This window comes from Trachymyrmex cornetzi, unplaced genomic scaffold, assembly GCF_001594075.2.
Source record: "Trachymyrmex cornetzi isolate Tcor2-1 unplaced genomic scaffold, Tcor1.1 scaffold1480, whole genome shotgun sequence".
NCBI classification, from domain to species: Eukaryota; Metazoa; Arthropoda; class Insecta; order Hymenoptera; family Formicidae; genus Trachymyrmex; species Trachymyrmex cornetzi.
The window spans coordinates 76,585-95,843 of record NW_017296071.1 but is presented as its reverse complement, the minus strand read 5'-3'; the positions used below and the strand labels follow the sequence as shown (position 1 = coordinate 95,843).

General features: G+C 28.6%; 2 protein-coding genes across 2 annotated transcripts; both read right to left on the bottom strand.

Annotated features, from left to right (window-relative positions):
* Positions 1-4,185: 4,185 nt before the first annotated feature.
* On the bottom strand, positions 4,186-6,917 carry LOC108757957 (pheromone-binding protein Gp-9). The gene is made up of 5 exons (XM_018502664.1): positions 6,836-6,917; positions 5,726-5,807; positions 4,978-5,090; positions 4,549-4,660; positions 4,186-4,336 (listed from the first exon to the last, which is right to left on the bottom strand). The coding sequence occupies exons 1-5, from the start codon at positions 6,875-6,877 to the stop codon at positions 4,227-4,229; spliced, it is 459 nt and encodes a 152-aa protein (XP_018358166.1). The 5' UTR covers positions 6,878-6,917; the 3' UTR covers positions 4,186-4,226.
* Positions 6,918-16,012: 9,095 nt separating this feature from the next.
* LOC108757954 (pheromone-binding protein Gp-9-like) lies at positions 16,013-19,176 on the bottom strand. Its single transcript, XM_018502661.1, has 5 exons — positions 19,026-19,176; positions 17,941-18,022; positions 16,933-17,045; positions 16,507-16,618; positions 16,013-16,269 (listed from the first exon to the last, which is right to left on the bottom strand). The coding sequence occupies exons 1-5, from the start codon at positions 19,065-19,067 to the stop codon at positions 16,169-16,171; spliced, it is 450 nt and encodes a 149-aa protein (XP_018358163.1). The 5' UTR covers positions 19,068-19,176; the 3' UTR covers positions 16,013-16,168.
* Positions 19,177-19,259: the final 83 nt, after the last annotated feature.

The window sequence follows — 19,259 nt, the reverse complement described above, 5'->3', positions numbered from 1 at the left end:
GGCATGATGACAGTATTGTTTTTGGCCAAAAACAATACTGTCATCATGCCTCAGCCACCGTATTCACCAGACTTGGCCCCCTTCCAGTGAGAAATAACAATGGAATCGACATCGAATCGATATCGATTCGACGTCGAAATCATCGAATTGACGTCGAATCGACGTTGATTCGACATCGATTCCATTGTCATTTCTCACTGGGCTGCGACTTTTTCCTCTTCCCAAAATTGAAAAGGCCCATGAAAGGACGAAGATTTGCGACGATTGAGGAGATTAAGGCTGCATCGCTGGAGGAGCTCAAGGCAATACCCAAAAGTGCATTTCAGAAGTGTTTTGACGACTGGAAAAAGCGCTGGCACAAGTGCATTGTATCAGAGGGGGATTATTTTGAAGGGGATAACATAATTTTGGATGAATAAATGAATATTTTTTTATAAAAATGAAAAGTCACCTTACTTTTTGATCACACCTCGCAGATCAATTTTTGGAGTGCTTTAGTTCTTTTCATTTACTAGTCTTCAATTTACGCTCGAAATAGGTCATGACTCACTTAACTTTTTAGATGTTACAATTGCTACTAATGGTAACCAACTAAATTTTGATTGGTATCAAAAACCGACCTTTTCGGGGAGAATTCTAAATTTTTTTTCAATCATCCCCTCTCACAAAAAAGAGGAATAATCATTAGTTTAGTAGATAATAGAGCTCTTCTACTCTCGAATTCAGAACATCATAATAAAAATTTAACAAAGATAATCGAAATATTATTAGTTAATGAATACTCTCTAAAATTCATTTTTGAAACAATAAATAACAGAATCAAAAGCATTCTAAGAAGGAGGATAGTATCGTATAATGACTTGGAAGAAAAGGACGAATCATCAGTGTCCCCATCTTAGTTCACAGTTCCTTTTATTCCAATATTAACGGATAAATTTAAAAAATTTAATAGAGATGACATCAAGGTTTCTTTCTATGTACAGTAGGAGAGACCGGGGACAAAAGTAACATTTTGATTTTGAAGTGTTATAACAGTTAAAATATAATATTTACATTAAAAAATATATACCTTTAAATGTAGAATTTATTTAGCTACAAAATTTTCTTTGATTCAATTTTTCAGTGTAACTAGAAAAAAAGTTATGTTTGTTTAACTATGAGGAATTTTGTTACAACCGTCCCAACCCCTGGAACGATTGTAACAGTAGAGAGGGACAATTGTACCATGTTAGGTATTATTTGATTAGCCCGCGCGCTCTATTTAGTTATAAGTCCCTAGATGCTGCGGCGACAATTTGGTCGTTCACGTTGGAGCGCCAAGTGCCCCTTGCACGCGCGATAGCGACTGCATATTAGAATACCTTTTGTCTCACACCAGAGAGACTGTTGTTGCGGCAATAAATAAGCTTTATACCAATTTGAGTTTTATTTTCATTGCGAAAAAATCACAGATGCACTCCACAAGCACATTCACACCATAGATAAAAATAGCGTACTCATACGCGCGCGACGCATGTCGCCAAGGAAAGTTTCCTTAACAGTACCATACTAATTATAAATAAAATAATGGTTATTTTACTGGTTTTATTAATAAAAATACATAATAAAGAAAGGCTTAAATAATTCAAATAAAACAAAATATAATCAGAAGAGCTACGAGCCAAAACAAAACAAATTTTAATGTACATATGATACATTAAAGTTGACATTAAGTAAAATAAAAATAAGAACAAAATAAAAATATGTCTACATCAAATTAAATATATGTCTACATCAAACTAACGTTTCGACTACCTTCGGATCATTTTCAAAGTTATAAACAAGTATGTATATGAAAGCGGTTGACTACAATAGATTAACATAGATCACTAATTATAGAAGTACAATAAAAATTATTAAAACTAGACCTTCGTTGTTCAGGCCTGATTTCAGTTATACGTAGTCGACGGAAGGTAGATCCTGGATTTACGCCAAACATTCAAATGAGTATCCAACAATGAATGTAGTTGTCAAAAAATAAATCCTGTATATACGCCATGGTTCGATTACGAAAAGTATTCGCCAAATATAGAAAAGTCGCCGATAATGCTATTAAGTAAGTCGAAGTAACAGTCCTTCTTACAAAATCCAAATTTTACAGTATAAAATTGAATAACTGATCCCAGGCATCGATATTACTATTGTCCCCTAATGGTATTTTACGATTCATAGTAAATTTTTAAAATAAAAACCTAGATAAAAATCAACTCAAATGTAAAAAACATCAACACAGATAATCATTAAAACATATGAAGATAATACATTATACCTTTGTTATAAAGAAAAAAAATATTTTAAATTTTGTGCACGCAATAAAAGTTACTTGATACATGAAAAAAGTAATTTCTGCTTCTGCACTCGTGCACATTCCGCGAAAATCAACATGTAACGAATGATTCAATGCCTATCTGTTTATAGAATTTTATCACGCAGCCACATACATATATTTGTCATAGTTTAAGAAATATTGACGATGTTACTATTGTCCCGTGTTACTTTTGTCCCCGGTCTCCTCTACGAACAAATAAAAAAAATACAGTAAAGTACATAAGGACCCTTACACATAAGGGCATTCGCATAATCAACAGCTATATAAGTAAAGGAGATGAAATTAATCAAAAATGTAATTATTTTAATTGTTTGTATTTTAAGGAAAAAAAAATCCAGAATTGTATACTGAGAGAAAGGATTTTGTTAATTTAGCAAGCCACCAGTACCTTTAAGGCGATGCTAAAGCCTCCTGTTTTACTACATTTCCATTCGGTGAAAAATCTCCGTATTGGATGTATGGATTGCAAAAGTATTATTACTTAAATTAAAGTACGCACAAACAGGACCTCAGCTGCACTGGATTTTATGAGAAAATAAAAAAAAAGTTTAAAATTCGTTAAAAATTCACTTACTTTTGGTTCGTACAGCTGTCACCTCAGATACATATTTGCTTGATATAAGAGTTTTAGAGTCCATATCTTGAAAATAAGCGTGCAGCTGAGGTCACATTATTGAAACGAACGATACCGAGTTTGTAGAACTAAGATTGAAAGTCTAGAAAAGAAATATTTCCACCGAATAGAAAATACGTGTATACAGGTGCTTTGCGAAGACTGGGACTGTCAATAGAGCCGAAATTCCGTGTAGCAGTAGTTGCGTGGTCTTGCAATAAGATGGTACCGGCATATGTTAGATAAGGACAGATGTATGCGTTTGAGTAAGACAGAATGATATATATTATATAATATAATGTAAAAACTGAATCAAAGATGTCACCACTATTATCGAATTTGGAATTAAAAAAGTCTGTACTATTGACCTTGATCGAGTTGCGTAATTGGTTTAGCATCCCCTTAACCGGTGATCGGTAAATATGTGACAACAATTAATTATGTGTTGTGATTGCTGCTAGTCTGCTAAACCAACCAATTATTAGTAACAGAAACAAACTATATAGAATCTAACCTATCTTTTGGATAGACTTTAGCACGTTTACATAGAATTCGTAGATGATCGTGGAGTCTTAAGTCGTAGGAAACCAACCAAGCACAGTCAAATATAAGGAGAATACTTGATTAGAATTAGTCAATTTCTTACGATTTGAGACCGTGCACGACTTATATATATAACCATCTACGACATATATATATATATATATACATATACATATATATTTATATACATGAGCCTCTTATTTGTTAGCGATACTATTTGTTACATTGACGAATTAATTTGCAATCGTAACAAATCGATCGTTTTTTTAACAAGTATCACAAACATTTGCATTCTCTTGATTTGTTCCTATAACAAAATCATTTCTCTCCATGTATGAGAACAATTTCAATATCTTTATAGCCATATATGTTCCTATTATATTGCAAATTTAATAACTTAGATAAATGTAAAAGTTAAAGTTAAAAAGTATACATGTATATTTTTAATTCTATTTTATTAACTTACGCGATTTTCTGTTTACTTCTACAGCATTATAATTTTAAAAAGTTTGTAATTCTGATCGATTAAGTTGTTTTTATCAAGGAAAAGTCGGTATTTTATTTAAATTAAAGTTTATTATTTGTATTAATGTACCAAATGAAAGAAAACCATAATATATTTATACATATATGTTTTTATAAAAAATGCTATGCAATGTAAATTTTAACATATTAATTATATTTCGGTTATTTTTGTATTTACTATTTTGCGGATTCACTATACCCATAATCATGCATATGCTCTTGTTCAGATTTTAAAAAACATACGGCAAAAAGGAACGCTTTTTTACATTTTTCTGTAAGATCTTTTGCTGGAATAAAAGAAAAATAAAATTAGTATAAGAAAAAGAGTAAAATAAATATGTCATATTCTTTCGTCATTTATTGCAATGTTAAAATAGCTAGTTGAATGTATTAAAACTTATTAATAATTAATATTGTGAACAGTTTCACTGAACATGATTATATATTTATCGAGATCTGGATTACCTTACATAACACGATTATAATATGTATAACTTACATTCGTTTATGCAATTTTCCAGCCTTTCCAATCTTTTATCTCCTGGTTGAATATTTGTTTTCTCAATGAATGTGGTATGCATTTTTTCTACCTTATATTCTGCGTCTTCCATCTAGTTTACAAGGAAAGTTTATAAAATATTAATTAATAATATGTTTACATTAAATTGTTTTTAAAATGCGTATATTATGTTTTATATTAATTTTTTTAATTGGATAACGTGACAATATATAAAATCATTAAATTACCAATAAAATTAATAATTCAAAATTAATTTTAAAATAAATTTTTTAAATTTTAAACAGCGACATTTAAATAAAAGTCGTTATGACCTAAATTACATTTTAATGTTTATAATATTTTATTATTTTAACGATTCCAAACTGAGATGCTTTTTAAAAGAATAAGAAAATAATAAAAATTACTTACTAATCCATTTTTTTGAAATATACATTGTTGGACACAACCATTCTTATTTAATTTTTCTTGATTTTCGGATTTGTATCGATCATGTATTAAGTCTTGTATTGTTATCATGTCATCTAGAAATTTAATTTTTGGAAAATTTAAATTTTGTATCTATGTAAAGAATTACAAAATTGTGTTTATGTTCTAAAAAATATTATAAATATGCAAATGTGTTTTAAACCTTTTTTATGTGTATTTGCGATAAAATTGTCTTTTTCTAAGTATTTAAATTATCATGTATATCATCTTTTATGTATTAAAGTATTATATATTATGTATTAAGTATTAAAGTTCTCCTAGTTTTTGGAAAATATTTAAAATGACAGTATATTTATTTGAAATAAGGCTGTAAAATACATAAATTATTAATTAAAATAAATCATTTCCTTAATTTTTGTTTTAAATAGTCTTTAATAACTCTTATTTTATAAAATATTAATATTTTTATATTCAAAACATTAACAAAGTTTACTTAATGTTACAAAAATTGATTTTCAGTGCAGTGACACTATATTGACCATTATTAAATGAGAAGGAGAAAACAAATTTTATACAGTTTTAATTTATTGAAATATTCGATAAATGAAAGTACCGTTGGTGTTAGCGTTATTTAGCAAAAACGAAAAGATTTCATAGTATGATTTAAACAGTGTTTTATGTGTGCGTGCGCGCGTGTGTGCTGTGAATACGCGCTCGGAGAGAGACTTACCCTCAGATACATTAGTTTCAGTTAGGCAGGTATTGTAATGCTTATTGGCGGATCCTAATTTCTTTGAGTCAACAGTAAAAGACTAAAATATATAAAATTTTATTTTTAATTAATTTTTTCTTGTTATTTTGATTAAGCTGTTTCTATATGCAGTACACACGCGTATATATGTTATTATCCCAGGAAACCACCCATGTAACTTAACTGTAGATATAATATTACATTAGTGTCAGAATGTTACATGCAATATTATTATTTGTAACGATTAATATTATGTATCGGTACGGCTTTATGTCACCAACTTTAAACATATTATTTTTATATTAGAAATGTATCAATAATATATTACTACTATGTAGTATAAACGTCTTCTTCACATATTTCAATATGAATATACAAAATATACTCAAAATAAATACAATAATGATAAAAATGTACGCTGTATGAATAGTAAAAAGTGCATGAAAATAATGTAGCATCATATAACATTAAATTTTGAACTTGATCATATGTAATTTACTGGGCTGTGTTTGGAGAGACATTATTAGAACTGTTTGTGTCATTCCATTTATATTGTTTATTAAATGTAAAACAAAGGAAAGAATGACACAAAAAACGCTAATAGTGTCTCCTCAAATGCATCCCTGACGGCTGAAAATAGGATAAATTCAATGTATATCTGTAGTACGTATTTTATACTTATTAGTCGTATAAAGTTCGTTAAGTTGCTTAAAGATTATAGTTGTATTCATGTTATGTATATTGAGTTATGTGTATGTTATATTACAATTTTAAGTGATTGTTATATTGATATAACGTAACAAAGAAACATATCTTTGTTCTTCTAATGTACCCTCAAAATTATATGATATTTATATATCGTCTCTATAACCATGAAATATATCATTTTTCTTTCTATGTACTCTCTAAATTATATTACGGTTACGTTTTTGTTTGCTGTGATCTGTTAATTATATTTATATGTAACAATAATACAATATAAAGGTTATAATTGATTTATAATTAAATTGTAAGAGAACTTTTATTATGTCTCTAGAAACATTTTTAACCTTCTATTTATATTTAATTTTTATGACAAAAAATACTTACAACGAATGCAAAAGTGCAAATATAAACTAATATTTTCTTCATTTTATTGACTTAGTTAGTCTACACTATCTCTAAATGTCGTACTAAAGTGTTCTGAAGCATACTATCATCGTATTTATATCGTCTGTAATAAAAAAGTGGATTGATTAGAGTTGCAAAATCACAGGTCATATAAACATGAAGTACAAACACAAAAGAAAATAGAATGATATCCATTACTAACACAAACTCTCATTATTGCAAATATAAGTTGCATATGCCTTACGCATGTGTCTCATATGTTTATAATTATCTCATTCTTACTGCTTAAAAATGTATAATTATTCTTTTAATATATATGTTACGTCAGTGAATCAGGCGTTTGTGTTTATCTCCACTGTATATTCTAGAATATGTCCAGTTTTCTAATGATTAGTGTAAATGAAGAATAACCTTGGAATAAGCTTACATATATATAAAACAGAAATTTTTAAATAGATCAATTGCCATAAGGAAGCATTACATATTTACGTCAGTGAATCAGGCGTTTGTGTTTATCTTCACTGTATATTCTAGAATATGTCCAGTTTTCTAATGATTAGTGTAAATGAAGAATAACCTTGGAATAAGCTTACATATATATAAAACAGAAATTTTTAAATAGATCAATTGCCATAAGGAAGCATTATATATATTTCTGCTTAGAATTTTTAACCTAACTAATTATGCCTTTTTAAAAATTAGAAAGGTACACTCAGAAAAAAGTTTTGTTGATATGTGACCAACAAAAAACTTTTCGTTGTCCTAACCAAAATTTGGTTATGCTAATGAAATTTTGGTTAGGACAACGAAAAGTTTTTTGTTGGTCACATATCAACAAAATTTTTTTCTGAGTGTACGTTATTTAACTTGTATGGTATTGGACTTGCATTTTTTTATTGTTTATCAAAACGTTAGAGAGAAGTCTTTGAGAGCCAACACAGGTTGTAGGTGTGTAATTAAATATACTTTACTAAAAAAGATAAATATACGTTCCGATCCGAATTTAAATCCTCTTCAGTATAAACTAAATATTCACAGAAAAAAATAATCATATACATCACTTGGTACCATAAACCCACATTTTGAAGCAGATTTTAAAATTTTTTTTCCACCCATCCGACGTTCCAAAAAAAAGGTTTAATTTTTAGTTTGGTGGAGAGAGTTCTTTTGCTGTCGGATCCCGTTTTTCAAGATGGTTGCTTTTGCCTACAAATCGATTGCCTACAGTACCTTTTGCCTACATCACTTTTGCCTACAGTTCGATTGTCTACATGTATTATTGCCTACAGCTCGATTGCCTAAATGCGCTTTTGGGCACAAATAAAAATTTTAGAACGGGGTTACTTTTGCCTACATGTACTATTGCCTACATGTACTATTGCCTACAGTTCGATTGCCTACAGCTCGATTGCCTACATGCGCTTTTGCGCACAAATAAAAATTTTAGAAACGGAGTTACTTTTGCCTACATGTACTATTGCCTACATGTACTATTGCCTACATGTACTATTGCCTCCAGTTCGATTGCCTACAGCTCGATTGCCTACATGCGCTTTTGCGCACAAATAAAAATTTTAGAAACGGAGTTACATTTGTCTACATGTATTATTAACTACAAATATTATTGCCTATAGATCGTTTTCCTACGCGGGCACTTTTGCACAAACATAAAATAATGGTTAAGAGTAAAAAAAATAATTTGCATTTTGAAAGCAGAAATTTGTGTTTTAAAGCAGAGAATTTGTTTTAAAATAAAGAACTTGTGTTTCTAAAGCAGAAAATTTGTGTTTTAAAACAGAATTTATGTTTTTAAAGTAGAGAATATTACATGTAGGCAATCGAGCTGTATTAGGCAATAATATATGTAGATAATCGAGCTGTAGGCAATAATGTATATAAGCAATCGATCTGTAGGTAATACATGTAAACAAATGTGATATTTCGTCTCTGAAAATTTTGTGTGCGCAAAAGTGCTTGTAGGCAATAATACATGTAGGCAATCGAGCTGTAGGCAATCGAGCTGTAGGCAATCGAGCTGTATTAGGCAATAATATATGTAGATAATCGAGCTGTAGGCAATAGTACATGTAGGCAAAAGTAACCCCGTTTCTAAAATTTTTATTTGTGTGCAAAAGTGCATGTAGGCAACCGAGCTGTAGGCAATCGAGCTGTATTAGGCAATAATATATGTAGATAATCGAGCTGTAGGCAATAGTACATGTAGGCAAAAGTAACCCCGTTTCTAAAATTTTTATTTGTGTGCAAAAGTGCATGTAGGCAACCGAGCTGTAGGCAATCGAGCTGTATTAGGCAATAATACATGGTAGGCAAAAGTGATGTAGGCAAAAGGTACTGTAGGCAATCGATTTGTAGGCAAACGGGATCCCCCCCCCGTTTTTCATGCTAAAAATATAACTCATTATTTTGATAGAAAACGATTTTCAGCTGAAGTTTATTTTTGATACTATTAATAATAGAATCAAAGATATCACTCGGAAAAACTTAACTCGAACTAACAACTTAGAGAATAAAAAAGAATCAATTAGTCCATTTTGGTTTACCGTTTTTTTGTATCGAATTTAATAGAAAGATTTAAACAATTTAATAGAAGTGATATTAAGGTCTCTTATTATAGTTCAAACAAATTACAGAAATATATTAAAGTACATAAAGATTCTTTGGACTCTTTCTCGTAGTCTAATGCTGTCTATAAGATAATTTGTAATGACTGTGATGCCCGTGGGACAAACGGGAAGGAAGTTGAAAACACGGATTTCAGAACATCAAAATCACATACGATGGAACACTAGCTCTAAATCGGTAATAACAGACCATCGATTGCAATTGGGGCATGACTATGATTGGAACAATATTCAAATCTTGGATGACGAACCGGTTTACAATAAATGCCTTGTCTTAGAAATACTTAACATTAAAAAACAGAGAAACAGTCTTAACCTACAGATAGACACAGAAGGTCTTCATAAATCATATATTCCGATTATAAACAATGTTCAACTTTGTATTGCCAAGATTTATTACACTACAGTTAAATCCATCGATAACGTTTCTTTACGCGACGGACGGTTTTCTTTATTTTATACATTGGACGTTATACACTTACAATTGTGATACTAATTTTTACTTCTTTTGATATTAAATTTTAACGGTTATTTCAACATTAACATGGATTTTCTCAATTGTTGGACTCAATGGTGAACTTTTTACCAGAGAGACGTATTATGTTTGTTCTAATTTTAGTTTTGATAACTTATAACGTTTTTATGTTTTTATGTTCTTGAAAATGGATCAACCAATCGCTTGACGAACAATTTTCCGTGTCTCTGACTTAACATTCATCTAACTATAAGTAACAAAACTGTCGCTTTCTTAATCTTGGAATATTAATTTTTACTGCGCATAAAAATTTCTTTGTACATCTGAAAAGGACCTAAATATAAGGTCGAAACGTGCATTGTTTTTTGTATTGTATTCTGTAGCGTTTTAATTTTCGTATTTTCTCAGTTATTGTTTTTATATCTATTTTTAATTATACTTATGTTAAACAAATAATGGAGACCTTTTATGTTTTTTTATTCTTATTAACCTTTTATATCACGTTGTCGTATTTTTCATAAACATCACGTCACGAATATCGGAGTAACAATCGTCAAGAGTATTGCTGTAGAGCATTTAAAAATTTCTAATTAAAACAACGTTTTAATCAGGATAGTGAATATGCAATTTTTACAATTTAATCGTGGTAGCGCAGTTAACACCGAATGATATAACTAGTATTGTAAATATTTATTTATCTTTATAATAAACATTAAAAAATAAAATTTCAACGTTCATGTAAAAAAAATTTGCTAACATTGGTTTAATTTTGAACATTTAGAGTACAAGAATACTTACAAGTGCGAAAGCACACTTGTAAATATTTTTGTACTCTAAAAATTACACACGAACTAATTAAATATCAAAACATTTAACATGAATATTTTTATCTCTTTAATATACTTCTTTAATTAATATATTTTAATTTAATTTTATTACCTATATAAATGCATTAGAAGACCCAGCAAGAAATAAGTGAAATTGAAAATAAGAAGAACAACCTCCGATAACCTTGATCTTGATAAATGTTATCTAGGTCATGATCCTGAACAATATTCAAGAGGTTTTAGTCATAGATTAGATACCTTAAGTAATGCTAATGCCGGTGATATTGTAACTTTCAAGCCCTATAATCCAAAAAGTATTTAAAGAAGAAGTACACTTTATCAAAATGTTTTGGAAAGATCTCGAGATGAGCTACAAGAATATTCAATGAAAAATGAAAATTCTTTTTTCAGAAAATTTCCGAAAGAAGAACCATTTTCTGCGGATTTTTTAAATTCCTTTCTTAATAATAGAAAAATTCATTGGAAAAAGCATGTATAGAACCTGCTATATACAGTCGAATCTCTATAAAACTAACTTGTCGAGACCGACCAACCTCCGTAAAAGCAAACAAATGCGCGTGTGTGTGAGCATATGTGCTCAATTACTATATGGGAGGTTAAGACATGATTTTTACGGGGGTTAACTTTACGGAAATCCGACTGTATTTGCTTCTTTCCATAAAAAATAATTTTGGTTACCTTCTTACAATTTTATAAAAGGTTTTTTCAAAGTATACTTTTTAAATATGAAAACAAGATCAGATTAAATGAAAAATTTACTGTTGTAACATTTTTTAAAATAATAACAGTAATAAAATTTGTGTAAAAATTACATACACAAAAAAGTTAAGAAAAACGATTTTAAAATGCTAAAAATTGTAAAATGTTGTCAACTGTAAATAAAGGAACTTTATTTTCGTTACATTTACGGAGGATCCCGTTTGCCTACAAATCGATTGCTTACATAACTTTTACCGACAGTTCGTTTGTGCACAAAAATTATTGCCTACAGCTCGATTGCCTACATGTACTTTTACCCACAAATAAAAATTTTAGAAACGTAGATATATTTTCCTACATGTACTATTGCCTACATGTATTATTGCCTACAAGCACTTTTGCGCACACAAAATTTTCAGAGAAGAAATATCACATTTGTTTACATGTATTACCTACAGATCGATTGCCTATATACATTATTGCCTACAGCTCGATTGTCTACATGTATTATTGCCTAAACAGCTCGATTGCCTACATGTACTATTCTCTGCTTTAAAAACATAAATTCTGTTTTGAAACACAAATTTTCTACTTTAGAAACACAAGTTCTTTATTTTAAAACAAATTCTCTGCTTTAAAACACAAATTTCTGCTTTCAAAATGCAAATTATTTTTTTTACTTAACTTAACCTTAATTTTATGTTTGTGCAAAAGTGCCCGCGTAGGAAAACGATCTATAGGCAATAATATTTGTAGTTAATAATACATGTAGACAAATGTAACTCCGTTTCTAAAATTTTTATTTGTGCGCAAAAGTGCATGTAAGCAATCGAGCTGTAGGCAATAATTTTTGTGTACAAACGAACTGTCGACAAAAGTGACGTAGGCAAATGATACTGTTGGCAATCGATTTGTAGGCAAAAGGAGCCATCTTTTTTTTATTTACATTAAGTAAAAATTGATATTCTATTATATCATCGTTTAAATATCCTCTTAAAGGCAGCAGTACAGAATTAGCAATCTGTCTTCCTCAATTATTAGATCGTTATTTCTTGACTTCGGACCACTTTCAACAATCACGCAAATCGTATGTTATCATTTAAATGTATCTTCGTTTATCATTGTTGTGGCTACGAAAGAATAAAGTTTTACCATAAGAAGTCTGGATACAAAAAAATAGAACGGAATCATTTTTGTTAGCCCCTACTTTGCTTCATTTCTGTTGTTTATTCCGTTGTTATTTCTTTCTTGGGAAGCACTCTTTTAAATTATTCTTAAGACGATCTTAAATATAAATAAAGATTAAATATGTTAGCATTATATCATAAATAAGTTCAAATATAAAAAGTAACAACAAAAATAACTGTAAAATTCGTTACTATTAACGAAAAAATGTAACTTTGTTACAGTTATAGATGCCAAAAAAAATGAAGTAACGTATTACCAGATCGTTACCAAAGAAAAGTAACTCATAACGGCGTTACAAGTAACTTCTATTCCCTGCATACGTGTATATAAAAATTAATTTCAATCATGTAGCATACATAGATTTCTTCTTGATTGAGCGTTCTTTTTCTTAGCAAATTTAATTTCACGTTTAATTAATCTCTTAATTTAATAATGTTCCAAAGAGAATATAAGAAAATCTTATTATACCTATGCAATTAATTTATATAAAAATTTTTAATAAAACTTTATTGTATAATTTTTAATTAATTTGTGTGAAATTTTTTTAGTTGAAAAATATTTACAACAAAATAAAAAACACAAATATACAGCATAACTGTATTTACCTTTATTAAAATCTTTTATATAATTTTATTATTTCTATAAGTTAGAGCATTATAGAACTTTTCAGAATCGAACAACGTACAATGTAATTTCTAGCTGCTAGTAACAGATGTGTACGAAGATTAAAGGTGAGGTCAGGGATCATGTAAAAGCGTATCATGCAGATGTGAGAATATAAACGATAAATTACTAATACTCGAAATGCAGTTAACATCTAACAATATTATTAGTAAATTTTTATTTATAATTTCATCAGTTATTCAACAATTTTGTGAAAGATGAACACGCATTTTATAAAAAATTTGTTAAGAACGAATTTTTAGTATTTGATGTCGTTGTTTTAAATATGGAGGACAAAAATGATTTTCGGCACATCATGCTGTTTTATTTACACAGAGATAAAAATGTTCGAATTTATAAAAAGTTTTCTGCTGTGTACGAAGATGACACTGTGAGTGACTAAACTATTTGCTATACCTGTGTAGAAATTTGTTAGGGATGGCATTATGTAACATATTTCTGATGAGGCCCTTATCGGGATTTGATAGGGATGTATTAATTTTATAAATACTTATTTATTAGGGCTAACTTATAAGAGCCTGGAAAAGATTTATTAGGGATGCCATAAGTAAGGCTTCCTTATTTATATCTGATAAGGCCCTTATCGGGATTTGATAGGGATGTATTAATTTTATAAATACTTATTTATTAGGGCTAACTTATAGGTGCCTGGAAAGGATTTATTAGGGATGCCATATTAGTATGTTATTCTCCAGACAAAAATAAGCGACACGTATTTTTTTATATGTGCCTATTCGCAATTTTAAAGGATAAAATACTCCTTGGAAAAAATTAATTTTTCTCTTTCGAAGCAAATATCGTCAGAACTGTAAGAGATAGAAAAAAATTTTCTAAAAGAGAAAAATCAAATTTTTTTCTAAAGGGTGTTTCACCCCCTAAAAGTATGGGCACGTACAAAAAAATACTGACTGGATGTTCAGTTAAATTGTACAAATTTCTATCAGGATTATATTGACAGATATATCACAACTATACGTTCATCAACATTCAGTGTTCATGGATCATCGAAGTAGCAGTTTCTGTACGATTACAGAAGTCAAGCAACGCGAATGGTGGTGGTTCGCATTCGGATGGGTGACCGTTTCAAATTAACATAAAATCAATTCCCGTAATATTTCCTCATAAGGCCCTGATAATTTTTTCTCACAGGGCCCTGGTAAATTTTTTTTACACGGCCCTGATAGTTTTTCCTTATAGAGCCTTGATAATTTTTCCTTATAGGGCCCTAATAATTTTTCCTTACAAGGCTCTGATTTCCTTATAGGGCTCTGATAATTTTTCCTTATAGGGGCCTGGTAAACAATTTGTTACATGCCATGTAGGGCCCAAGCCCTAATAGGGCCCCGATAAATTTTAGGGTATATTTATAAGGCCCTTTTTTAAGCCCTAACAATTTTCTACACGGGTAGTGGTTCCGATATTTCCAATGTGAATTCAACTGCTAATTTGCTACTCTCTCGACAGCAAATTGAGAACGGCATTATAAAATTGCTCGTAAGATTGATTAAAATTGTGCAAAACGGTGAATACATTACTGATTAGAGATATTTTAAAATATAAATATTTTGTTTTTGAGTTTTACTTAAAAAACAGTGGGGAGTTATTGGTTAACTTAATTCGTATATTTTCTGAAATGTGTGTTCACGTGCTTATGTCTTAATTTATTATTTATTCTTAACATTTATATTATACAAATTTATCTAATACATATAACAACAATTTATCTTTACATATGTATTTTATTTAAATTCTGGACTAGTCTTTTAGTAACAGACACTTTAAAAATGTTTGATGAACAAGTTGAATTTGGCACAAATGGTACATTAACCTAAGAGGCGATTTATGATAGGTTGCAAATATTTGATTGTCAATCCCAATTCTTTACGACAGCCAATCAGAAGCACCACCAATTACTATTGACGTTTCTGATCGGCTATTGCAAGGCATTGTACTTGGCGACAGTATATTTTGTAACTTATTGTAGAAAAAATAAAAGAAAAAATGAAAGATGTAAAGTTCTGTTTATAATTTTATATTTGTTTAATTATATAACATCTACTGTTAAAGTAACTGTAATTAATTTGCAATCAAGATATCGCATTGAAGGTATTGTTAAACGACAATGATACAAGAATTATGTTTGTACAAAATTAGTGTGAGCTTATAATCGTCAATATATTTTTATTATGATAAACGACATGTATGAAAATTAATTAAAAATTTTTGTATAATTTGATGTGTAAAATGTAAATCAGGCATAGTACATTGATATGAACATATAATTATTATACATTGCTATGTAGATACATTCGCATACCAACAGCTATGTAAGTAAAAGAAATGAAATTAATAAAAATTTAATTATTTTAATTGTTTATATTTTAAAAAAGAAAAACAAAAATGCAGAATTGTATGAAAACAATTTTCAATATCTTTATATAGTCATATATGTTCCTATTATTGCAACTTTAATAATTTAGATAAATGTAAAAGTTAAGTTAAAAAGTATTTATATTTTAAATTCTATTTTATTAATTTACGCGATTTTCTGTTTATTTCTACATCATAAAAATTTTTAAAAATTTGTAATTTTGCTCGATTAAGTTGTTTTTCTCAAGGAAAAGTCGGTATTTTATTTGAATTAAAATTTATTTTATGCATTAACGTTCCAAATGAAAGAAAATCATAATATACTTATACATATATCTACTTATTGAAAATGCTGTGCAATGTAAATTTTAACATGTTAATTATATTTCGGTTATTTTTGTATTTACTATTTTGCGGATTCATTATACCCATAATCATGCATATGCTCAGATAAAACACATACGCAAAGAAGGAACGCTTTTTCGCATTTTTCTGTAAGGTCTTTTGCTGGAATAAAAGAAAAATAAAATTAGTATAAGAGTAAGAAAAAGAGTAAAATAAATATGTTTCTCTCTTTCGTCACTTTTATTGTAATGTTAAAATAGCTAGTTGAATGCATTAAAACTTATTAATAATTAATATTGTAAACAGTTTCACGGAACATGATTATATATTTATTGAGATCTAAATTACCTTACATAACATGATTATAATATGTATACCATGATTATAATGTGTACTTACTTTTGTTTATGCAATTTTCCATCCTTTCAAATTTTTTATCTCCAGGTTGAATATTTGTTCTCTCGATGAATACGGTATGTATCTTTTCTACCTTATATTCTGCGTCTTCCATCTAGTTTACAAGGGAAGTTTATAAAATATTAATTAATAATTTCTTTATACATTAAATTGTTTTTAAAATGCGTATATTACGTTTCTTATATTATTTTTTAAATTGGATAACGTGACAATATATAAAATCATTAAATTATCAATAAAATTCATAATACAGAAATTAATATTAAAATAAATTTTTTAAATTTTAAATAGGGAGATTTAAATAAAAGTCGTTATGACATAAATTACATTTTAAAGTTTATAATATTTTATTATTTTAATGATTCCAAGCTTAGATGTTTTTTACGAAAATAATAAAAAACTACTTACCATTTCATCTTTTTGAAACATACATTGTACGACACAACCATTCTTATTTAATTTTTCTTGATTTTCGGATTTGTATCGATCATGTAGGATGTCTTGTACTGTTATCATGTCATCTAGAAATTAATTTTTAAAAAATATAAATTTTGTATCTATGTAAAGAATTACAAAATTTTGTTCATATTCTAAAAAATATTATAAATGTGCAAATGTGTTTAAAACCTTTTTTATGTGTATTTGCGATAAAATTGTCTTTTTCTAAGTATTTAAAATATCATGTATCATCTCTTTTATGTATTAAAGTATTATATATATTATGTTATTAAGTATTAAAGTTCTCCTAGTTTTTGGAAAATATTTAAAATGACAGTATATTTATTTGAAATAAGGCTGTAAAGTACACAAATTATTAATTAAAATATTAATTAAAATAAATCATTTCCTTAATTTTTTTGTTTTAAATAGTCTTTAATAACTCTTATTTTATAAAATATTAATATTTTTATATTCAAGGCGTTAACAAAGTTTACTTAATGTTACAAAAATAGATTTCCAGTGCAGTGGCCGAGGGGGTAACCACTAGCTGAAATATTGTCCCACAGACTACATGATTTCATTTGATTACAAATAATTTTTTTCACTACTATGAAGTAATTTGGTAAAATATACGATTTTATTTAATATTATACAATGATTTTTCGTGGTTGCATATGTAATTATCGGATTATACATAGAGATTTTATATAAATTTTATAATGATTTCGAGGATTCTGTCCCACGATTACATTAAGTGGTTATCCCCTCGGCAGTGACACTATATTGACCGTTAATAAACGTGAAGAAGAAAACAAAAATTTTATGTAGTTTTAATTCACTGAAATATTCGATAAAATACCGTTGGTGTTAGCGTTATTTTACAAAAACGGAGAGATTTCATGGTATGATTTAAGTTGTGATTCACGTATGCGCGCGTGGGCACGCGTGTGCGTGTGTGAACACGCTCAGACTTACCCTCCGATACATTAGTTTCAGTTAGGCAGGTATTGTAATGCTTATTGGCGGATCCTAATTTCTTTGAGTCAACAGTAAAAGACTAAAATATATAAAATTTTATTTTTAATTAATTTTTTCTTGTTATGTCGATTAAGCTGTTTCTATATGCAGTACACACGCGTATATATATATGTTATTATCCCAGGAAACCACCCATGTAACTTAACTATAGATATAATATTACATTAGTGTCAGAATGTTACATGCAATATTATTATTTGTAACGATTAACATTATGTATTGGTACTGCTTTATGTCACCAACTTTAAACATATTATTTTTATATCAGGAATATGTCAATAACATATTACTATAATATATATAAACGTCTTTTTTTTACATATTTCTATATGTATATACAAAATAGGTACAACAATGATAATAATTTACGCTATAGATAGTAAAAAGTGCTTGAAAAGAATGTTTGCGTTATGTATGTGACACTCAATTTGGAATTGATTGTGATTAATCTATAGAATTGCGTTTATAGAGACATTATTAGTGCTGTTTGTGTCATTCCATTTATATTGTCTATTAGATGTAAAACAAGGACAATGTGACACAAAAATGTTAATAGCATCTCCTCCGACTGCTGGATAAATTCAATGTATCTATAATATTTATGCATTTTGTACGTATCAATCGTATAATGTTAGGTGAATTGATGAAAGATTACAGTTATTGTGTTTATGTTATGTATTTTGAGTTACGTGTGTGTAGATTACATTTGTAAATGTCATGATTATACATATATTATATTGAAGAAATATATCTATGTTCTTCTAAAGTACCCTCAAATTTATGTGACACATATCGTCTCTATAATAAAATATATTATTGTTCTTTCTATGTGCTCCCTAAGTTATATTATAATTACGTTTTGTATATAAGTATCTGCGATGTGTTAATTACATACATATTTGTAACAAAAATATAATAGTTATAATTTATTTATAATTACGTTGTAAGGGACTTTTTTTATGTCTCTAGAAAAATTTTTAACCTTCTATTTATATTTAATGTTTATGACAAAAAATACTTACGACGAACACAAAAGTGCAAACATAAAATAATATTTTCTTCATTTTTGATGTAGTTAGTCCACGCTACCTCTAAATGTCGTACTATAGTGTTCTGAAGCCTACTAGCATCGTATTTATATCGTCTGTAATTATGGTGGTATCAGAAAGGTGAAGCATTGCGCATGATGGAGCAAGGAGGAGGCGAATTTTGACCAACCAAACGCTATCTACACGGACAGAAATCTGTTACGATTT

Excerpts from the sequence above, each read along its gene's own strand:
- LOC108757957 (XM_018502664.1), bottom strand. The coding sequence starts at position 6,877 with ATGAAGAAAATATTAGTTTATATTTGCACTTTTGCATTCGTT. Across the intron at positions 5,091-5,725 it reads TGAAACTAATGTATCTGAGG|ATGACATGATAACAATACAA; the intron begins GTAAGTCTCTCT and ends TTAAATTTCTAG. Across the intron at positions 4,661-4,977 it reads TATTTCAAAAAAATGGATTA|ATGGAAGACGCAGAATATAA; the intron begins GTAAGTAATTTT and ends CTTGTAAACTAG.
- LOC108757954 (XM_018502661.1), bottom strand. The coding sequence starts at position 19,067 with ATGAAGAAAATATTATTTTATGTTTGCACTTTTGTGTTCGTC. Across the intron at positions 18,023-19,025 it reads TTTGCACTTTTGTGTTCGTC|TCTTTTACTGTTGACTCAAA; the intron begins GTAAGTATTTTT and ends TATATATTTTAG. Across the intron at positions 16,619-16,932 it reads TGTTTCAAAAAGATGAAATG|ATGGAAGACGCAGAATATAA; the intron begins GTAAGTAGTTTT and ends CTTGTAAACTAG.